This window comes from Phallusia mammillata, chromosome 1 (assembly GCF_965637545.1).
Source record: "Phallusia mammillata chromosome 1, kaPhaMamm4.hap1.1, whole genome shotgun sequence".
In the NCBI taxonomy this organism is placed as follows: Eukaryota; Metazoa; Chordata; class Ascidiacea; order Phlebobranchia; family Ascidiidae; genus Phallusia; species Phallusia mammillata.
In genome coordinates this window covers 28,826,826-28,834,526 of record NC_137252.1, presented here as the reverse complement: position 1 = coordinate 28,834,526, position 7,701 = coordinate 28,826,826, and the positions used below count along the sequence as shown (strand labels likewise).

The window sequence follows — 7,701 nt, the reverse complement described above, 5'->3', positions numbered from 1 at the left end:
TCACCTACATTGGAGTGATTGCATCAATCGTTGGCCTTTCCATTACAATTGTATACAGGCAAGTTTACACTGCATACCGTATATTTACTCGATTGTAAGCCGCCCTCTAATGTAAGCCGCATGTCAAGGTGTCGAAAAAATGTAAGTCGCCGTCGATCGTACTGAAACCGCATTTGTGATGTTAAGTACTATTGTTAACCTCTTCGTGTTGCTATTCCAGTATAGCACATCAATTGTCAAAAAAATGCTATTGCAAATAAGTGTACCTAGCAGAGCGTTATATTGACGTGTAAAGCCAGTGTTAAAAAGAATTTGGAAAGCAAAATAAATCAAATGCATGGGTGTAGAAATAATATCTGTATTATAAAGATGTAAGCCGCCCTCGATTATAAGCCGCACACGGTAGGGTCAAAACCTTTTTAAGACTTAACAATCTAATAACTACGGTTTATGGAAAGCTTAACAATTAGTTGTTAAATACTTCGCAGGCTTTTTGTTCAAGAACTGCGCAGAGGAGTTCCTCAGTTGATCCTATTGAATCTCTGCTCCTGCCTTTTAATCGTTTATATCTTCTTCTTACCCGCGGAAACCAATGCGCTTCTCAAAAATCCGGTAGGTACCTTCACGTTGCCATTCAAGAGCCTGTTCTTTCAACCGGCGGTTTTAAACTTTTTGCTGAGACGCTTTAGGATTGGAAAAGTTTGTTGCCTTGATATCCCAGCGATAAAAACAATTCCAAGTTCAATTGTAATGTTGTTGTTATTTCTTGTAAAATGACTGGCATTTTAGGCAACTAATGATCTTGGCAATGTACGGTCACAGCTACTGCATGGAAAACTAACTTTACAAATACATTGAGAACATATTGCGCAGTAGCACTTGTTGCAATTTTCCCTTGCGTGGTATGTGTTAATGAATTTCAATTGCACACTTTTGATAGAAAATAGCGTTTTGAGAAAAACTTTAATATTGAGTTTAGTCACAAAACAAAATTATTGTCAGATGCCCTTGGAAATGCAAACGAAGCACAGTTTGAGAATCACCGACTCAAACCTTTCTATATTTGTAGGGCGCTTGTTTTGTTGTGGCAATGGTACTTCATTTTTTCTTGCTGTCGGTTTGGGGATGGAACGTTGTGGAAGCAGTATCTATGTATTTGTTGCTGGTTCGGGTCTACAACGTTTCGATGACACGTTTTCTCACAAAAGCGGCGGTTGCGTGTTACGGAGGTTCTCTCATTCTTCTTTTGACGGGGCTGTGCGTTTCGTACGCAAATTCTCCAGACCAACCGCTCAGTCGAAGTTACACGTAAGAAAAGTTGAACATATTTTATTTTCGAGATATAGAACAATGGATATGATAGTCCTTTCGTCAATTCCAGTATATATATATATTTTTTGTACTACCGTATAATACGTTGAATTTTTTTTTCATTTGTGTGCGATAAATATGACAGAATTAGTTGGTTTGCAGTTTAAATTACACAATATATTTCTCGGCGTCCGTGAAATATAAAACACATAAGATGTCAGTATGTAAAACAAGACGGTTTAGCTTCACCGGTGGGTTATTAAGATGTTTTTATTTGCAAAATATAACTGCTTTAACCTTCAACCTTTAATTTTTGTTTGTATTTTGTATGTTCGTCAGGATTTAATTTTCTATTTATTTCGTTTGCTTGTCAGCATTTAATTGTCATTTAAATTTTGTTTGATTTTTTTTTCAGGAACGGTGATGTCGCATGTATTGCAGATGCACCAACCAGCCATTTCCTAGTTATTCTACCGATCACTCTGGCCTTCTTCGCAAATTTGGTATTGTTTATCTTTATCATTCGGGGGCTGAACAGTCCCACCAAGGCAGTGGCCGCCAGAAAAGAAACACGCAAGTAAGTGGGTGATTGCTGGTGTCAGTCAGTTTTGTAATATCGATGTTGCAAACTAAACAAAGTGTAAGCTTTGCAAGTTTAAGCGTTTTATTGCTGAAGCAAACACACACACACACACACACACACACACACACACACACACACACACACACACACACACACACACACACACACACACACACACACACACACACACAAACAAACACAAAAAAACAGTCGTTAGTTTGTAAACTGCTTCTCAAACTTAAACCTTACAATTAAGATGAAATATACATACGGTACTTGTAGTTAATTGTATTTTTCATTTGATTTCAGTTTACAATAAACTTCACATACATTAAGTAAGTTATGTATAGTGGGCTAAACTTCTGTTAAACCAGATTCGGGTAATCCGGAAAATCGGCTAAATTAGACAAAACCTGAAATAGGCTACAAATGGTTTGTAATGTGGCAAGGCTTCAACTAATAACTTAGACATCGAATAAACCGGATCTTCACCTAATCCGGACACAGTTTTTGGTCCAAACGGGAACCAAGGTTTACTGTATTTGCATTTAATCAACAACCATTTTTTAAACAGACTTAAAAATCGTCTACGTCAAGCTGTCTGCGTCACAGTATTGTTGGGGATAACGTGGTTATTCGGATTCTTAAAAGTGGCGGTGCAAATGACGGTATCGAACGGTCGTCCTACTGAGGCGCAGAAACAAGCAATTTTCATCTTTGACATCTTGTTTACGATCTTTAACTCTGTCCAGGGTTTTGTGATTTTCCTTATGTTCTGCTTGCTACGAATCATACAAGATTCGCGCTGCACGGTAAGTAATGTATTTATCCGGTGGTTTTTGGGAAACATGTACATTGCTATAGTAAATGGGCATATTATATCAGAAGTGTGGAATGAGGGAGGAAATATATGCTTTATTGTAACTGTTTTAAAATCAGTGCCAACTTACCTATAGTAATTGCACGTATGATTCTCTAGCGCAACCAAGCGGTCAAAAATTGGCTTAATATTAATCCTGCGACAGGCTTAGAACCTTATTTAAAAAAAAATTTCTTCGTTGCAGAAAACATGGGAGCGCATTAGAACCGACAGCTCCATTTCCAGCCCACGTTGGATGTCGGGGACAGACTCTGGCCGTAAAAGCACAAGTTTGTGAATGCACTTTGATTGGGACTACACCATGTAAGAACCTCACAAACTGAAACACTTTGATATAAAGTTCAGCGATGAATCGGAAGTACAATATTTTTTGTATTTTGTAATCATCAGTGTAATAGATGTACGTATTTGATTTCCGTACCGTTTCTACTTTTCTTGTTTTATAGCAGATGATTATTTTGTAACATGTTCCAAATATTCTTTAACATTTTAAAGCACTTAAATTCTTAGCTAATAAATTTCCAGGTCTATTTTTATTCATTGCTTAACTCTGTTTCAACCCTTTCAAATATCCACCTCGAAACAAGAAATGTATTTTACATTATATTTGTAAATTGAATTTGCAGTTTGTACCAAGGATTTTGTACGTTTTTCCTTTCTCATAATTCGTTGGTCTTGAACAACCAAGGAGCCAACAAGTTGAAGCAGCCCCTTTCACAATGGTTCCAAAAAATTATACCTTACTTCTTGCACTTAAAGTTACTTATTAACAAACAACTTTTCTCAGCTGCCTTTTTTGCACAAAACAACTTGGAGACTTTAAATATTTTTTGCGTGTCTTTCTGTACCTTTTGTTGTTTTGTATGCAGTTTTTATCTCATACAAAAACTAAATAAAATATGCTTTAGGTCTAAAGAGTTCAAAACTACACTGTCCTTTTTATCAACCAGCAAATATATTTGACTCGTCCTACGATTTCATTTTGGGCGTCTTCCTCAGGGTAATATCACACTGCCCAACACAATAGTTTTTACAACACCAAACCTTTAATCGGGTATGACATAAAAAAGCTTCTGAAGTACCACCTGAAAAGCTCCAGCGTACCACTGATTAGGAACCACTGCACTATAGGTAAACAACCACGCACGCGCTGCTTGAAAATCGTTTATTCGACTCTAGTCACAGAAACAATGAAGGCAAAATACGATTGAACTACACTTGGAGAAGCAAAAACCAACAGGAATCCAGCAGCGGCATATTCTCATTTTAGACTCATTTCTTTTCATTCTGATAGCGGAAATGCAATTCCTTAACGTCCTTCCATGCAATGTGTTCCCAACCTGTTTCCCTCATGTGGTAAACTGTAAAAAGAACAAAAAGTTTTTTTTGTAAATTGTACTCTTTTGAGTAAACGATTTCAAAATGTAAAAGGGTACTTGGCACTACGAGCAGTTAGAAAGATCATTTTGTGTTTTTTTCCAGTTTTTTTTAGTTTAGCCTAATTTATTAGAAATCTAAGAGGATGAGTAAAAAAATGATTACATTTTGTCAAAAAACTAATTTATATCTAGAAACATAATAAATCAAAAATATTTTGAACAAGGGTTCAGGACTGTTGAAAACTTCTAGCTTGCCGCTTGACGGGCGACCGAATACACAAACGTTAGTTCAACCAGGCACGGCACGATCTTTAAAAACAAAACGATTCATAACAATGCTTCGTGATTGCAAACTTTTTCCTTTTTTCGAATATAAATTTAAGTCAAAACTGTTTCGCTGTGGCGTCCAAACATGTTGTACACGCTCAAGTAGAGGTCGCTGTGTTGACTTATGCAGCGCCTTCTGTTCTGTGCGCGCTTGTTAATGTTGGAGGTTCGTATCAGTCGCAAAGCTATACTCAAGACAGAGCAACTTTCTTCACCTCCGATTTCGGTTGTTTAAAAAAAATGCATGCAACTTAAGTGCCAGATTTTGTTTCTTTGTGCTGAATGCAATGTAACCTTCTATTGCTTTATTTAACTTCAAACATGACAATAAAAAACAGGTTTAGCTAAGTACCAAGCATTTCATGCAATGTTCAGCAATTTAACAAATATTTTTCTTTTTTTATTGTAGCACCAGATCAACAGACTTTTACTTACGGTTGACATTTCCACCACTAAAAGCATCCCTGTGTGTAGCATGATAAATTGCTCTTTGGCCTAGTTCAAGGGCATCTTCCACTGAGAGTTCATAAGAATACCCAGCATCCAACACTCCGTAGGCATATGTTGCCCCTGATCCCACAGAAAACATGTCACCAACCAGTCGTTGGCCTTCACTGTCCACATAGTACAGGCCAGGTCCTCGTTTGTCCCAACCACATATCATTGTACCCTGTATTTGTGAAAACAAAAAATACAAAATGATGGCTGTAATCTGAAACAATTTGGATGAACACTGAGACACAATGACAAGTTAGCTACAACATTTTATCCGAAAATGTAAAATAGGACATTCTTTGCTCTTTTTTAATATTTCAACATAAATGTGTAAAACAAAGAATGGCGCTTAATAAATAACACCCGTAAGTAGTTTAAAATGAAAAACAATGTTAACAAAAGGTAAGGTAGATGACTTAAAAATGGTGTGAGAATTAAAAACTGTAAACTACAACCAAACTTAAAAAAAAAACGTTTTGCATAAATAAGATACAATGACACAGTGGGTTACCAAGTTTTTAAATTTGCATTCCAAACATTGCTTGTACTTACCATTGATAATCCCATGCCTTTATAATTGTAAACCATATTGGCCAAAAGTTTTGATGCAGCTGCGACTGAGATTCTCTCTTTATTACGAAGCTCGTAAACTCTACACTGTTTTGCCAACACTCGTTCCCAAAATGAACAATCAGCTGCACCTCCAGCCATTGTACCAAGCAAGTATGGATTGATTTCAATCACCTTCTTTACAGTTTGAGATGCTGCAAATTCGATATAATTACACAACAAGTAGTTGAGTTGATCAACATGTATACAAGACTTTTAAATTATTGTAGTCAAGAAAAGCAATTTGCACAGCTGGAAATAAAAGGAAAATCCTAACAAACCTATGTAATCTCCAGCACTAGCGCGAGAATCTGTTGCAACAACTACACCATGTCGAAACTTGAAAGCTAAGGTGGTTGTTCCATGGTTAAATTTAATATGCACATCTGATTTTGGGTCCTGCATGTGTTCCATGTATTTTATGGCCTGAAATGATATGTTAATGTTATCTGAAAAATTCATTTAAATAGCATGAGACTTACTTCTGGGGCAGTTGGAATTGTAAAGGCATCATCATTCAGTTCATCTTGAACAAAGTTTTGCCTAGAAGGTCCACTATTTGTCTTGAAATTAAAGCAAGCTTTTTGTCCTAGTGAATCCGTTCGACAAACATCCGCCAGTGCCATGGTTTACTTATACTATATTTAAATATACCTGCTGAAAATAAAGTTACAACATTGGACTCAGTAGAATGCATGCAAAAAACATGATTGTGAAAACACAAAAAATGAAAACAAATCATGAAAAAAAGTTAGAAACCACTGGCAAAACTTCTCTCACTGCCACTGCCCATCTTTTTCTCCTTGTTTTTTCGCTTTTTGTCTTTTTTCTTCTTTTTCTTCTCGCCATCTTCATGTTTTCGCTTTTTATGTTTCTTAATCTCATCCATTTCAGGAGTCCTAATATCGTGAGAGGAAACATCTGGCCGATTTTTGCTTTTGTGATGTTTGTGTTTTCTCTTGGTTTCTGATTGTTGGTGTGACGGCCTATACTGGTCAGGAACTGGACCTGGATGCAATCGAAACGCTGCCATAAGAGTTGCGGATGATAGCGGTTGAATCTCTTTGCTCCCAACAATTGGTGGTTTGTCAATTATAGATCTTAGTGTACTTGCATTGCCTGCTTCAGATGTGTCTATGACCCCTGGTATATCAGGCAGAAATGAGCTTAGAGACTCCTTTAATTTTTTGCCACAGAACTTGTTGTAAGTTGCTTCTAGACCAAATTGGGCCAACAGATTGGAGCTGCCAGTAAGCTGAGCTGGAGGTGGAAGATCCTTCATGAGGTAAATTTGAGATTTTGTCTGTGGAGTTTCCTCATTTGTCAGAAAGTGTGTCAACGGAACGTCCGCAAGGTTTTGAGATATTTGGTCATAAGGGAATGAATGATCTTGAAAGTTAATCATGGTACTTGTATCTAGTATCACATAAGAAAAAGTTTAAACATTATGTATCTATGTGGTTTAAACATTATCATTATATAGATTAAAATCTAGATTTAAAAAAGTGGACCACACTAAAATAGCCTTACCAAAACATAGTTCAATACTACGAATCACTGTAATAAAGTTGCTACTGCACTAGATCAGGGGGGACATCCAAATCAGTATTGTAATGATTCATATAATCAATAATAAAGTCTGCTTAGCACAAGGTGAAAGTATGCAAGTAAATTTACCAGACATTGGCTGTTCTTTGACAAATCGTTTTTCGTTTAAAATACAACAATTGTTACAAAACACGAATCTTGTTGTTTAGTTCCAAAATTGAAATAAATCAAAAATTGAGAACTGTGTCTGTCTCTGTCAATACAAAGTTATGAGTAAAATAAAAATCACAAAGACTCCAAATCGAACTAAGTTAAAAGTTACAGACACAGACAGCTGCAGGTAAATTGAGAACAATGCAAGAACCGAACGAACATTTCAAAACAAATTGCCTAGCCACACTTCTTGCAAAGTGCGTGATAGGAATGACAGCGCCTGCTCAAAGAGACAATGATAATCCAGATCGCTGCAGTATAATCAAATAGTATTACGGTATTATTAAACCGTGTTTTTACACCCTTTTTTTGTTTGATTTGTCCAAACAAAACTAATAATGTAATAAAAGAAGAGG

The 7,701-nt window shown here is 36.4% G+C and overlaps 2 protein-coding genes across 2 annotated transcripts; both read right to left on the bottom strand.

The window, feature by feature from the left end:
* Positions 1–3,924: 3,924 nt before the first annotated feature.
* LOC145214176 (proteasome subunit beta type-5-like) lies at positions 3,925–6,271 on the bottom strand. The gene is made up of 5 exons (XM_080082668.1): positions 6,067–6,271; positions 5,866–6,010; positions 5,528–5,739; positions 4,916–5,150; positions 3,925–4,135 (listed from the first exon to the last, which is right to left on the bottom strand). The coding sequence occupies exons 1-5, from the start codon at positions 6,208–6,210 to the stop codon at positions 4,047–4,049; spliced, it is 825 nt and encodes a 274-aa protein (XP_079938794.1). The 5' UTR covers positions 6,211–6,271; the 3' UTR covers positions 3,925–4,046.
* On the bottom strand, positions 6,242–7,578 carry LOC145214187 (mediator of RNA polymerase II transcription subunit 19-like). Its single transcript, XM_080082679.1, has 2 exons — positions 7,262–7,578; positions 6,242–7,000 (listed from the first exon to the last, which is right to left on the bottom strand). Exons 1-2 carry the CDS (start codon positions 7,266–7,268, stop codon positions 6,336–6,338), a joined length of 672 nt encoding a protein of 223 aa, XP_079938805.1. The 5' UTR covers positions 7,269–7,578; the 3' UTR covers positions 6,242–6,335.
* Between the last annotated feature and the right edge of the window lie 123 nt (positions 7,579–7,701).

Bases quoted from the DNA above. Each gene is read 5' to 3' on its own strand.
- LOC145214176 (XM_080082668.1), bottom strand. From the start codon at position 6,210: ATGGCACTGGCGGATGTTTGTCGAACGGATTCACTAGGACAAAAAGCT. The intron at 5,151-5,527 runs GTAAGTACAAGC...TCACAAATACAG, and splicing joins AAGGCATGGGATTATCAATG to GGTACAATGATATGTGGTTG. The intron at 4,136-4,915 runs GTAAGTAAAAGT...TTCTTTTTACAG, and splicing joins TAGTGGTGGAAATGTCAACC to TTTACCACATGAGGGAAACA.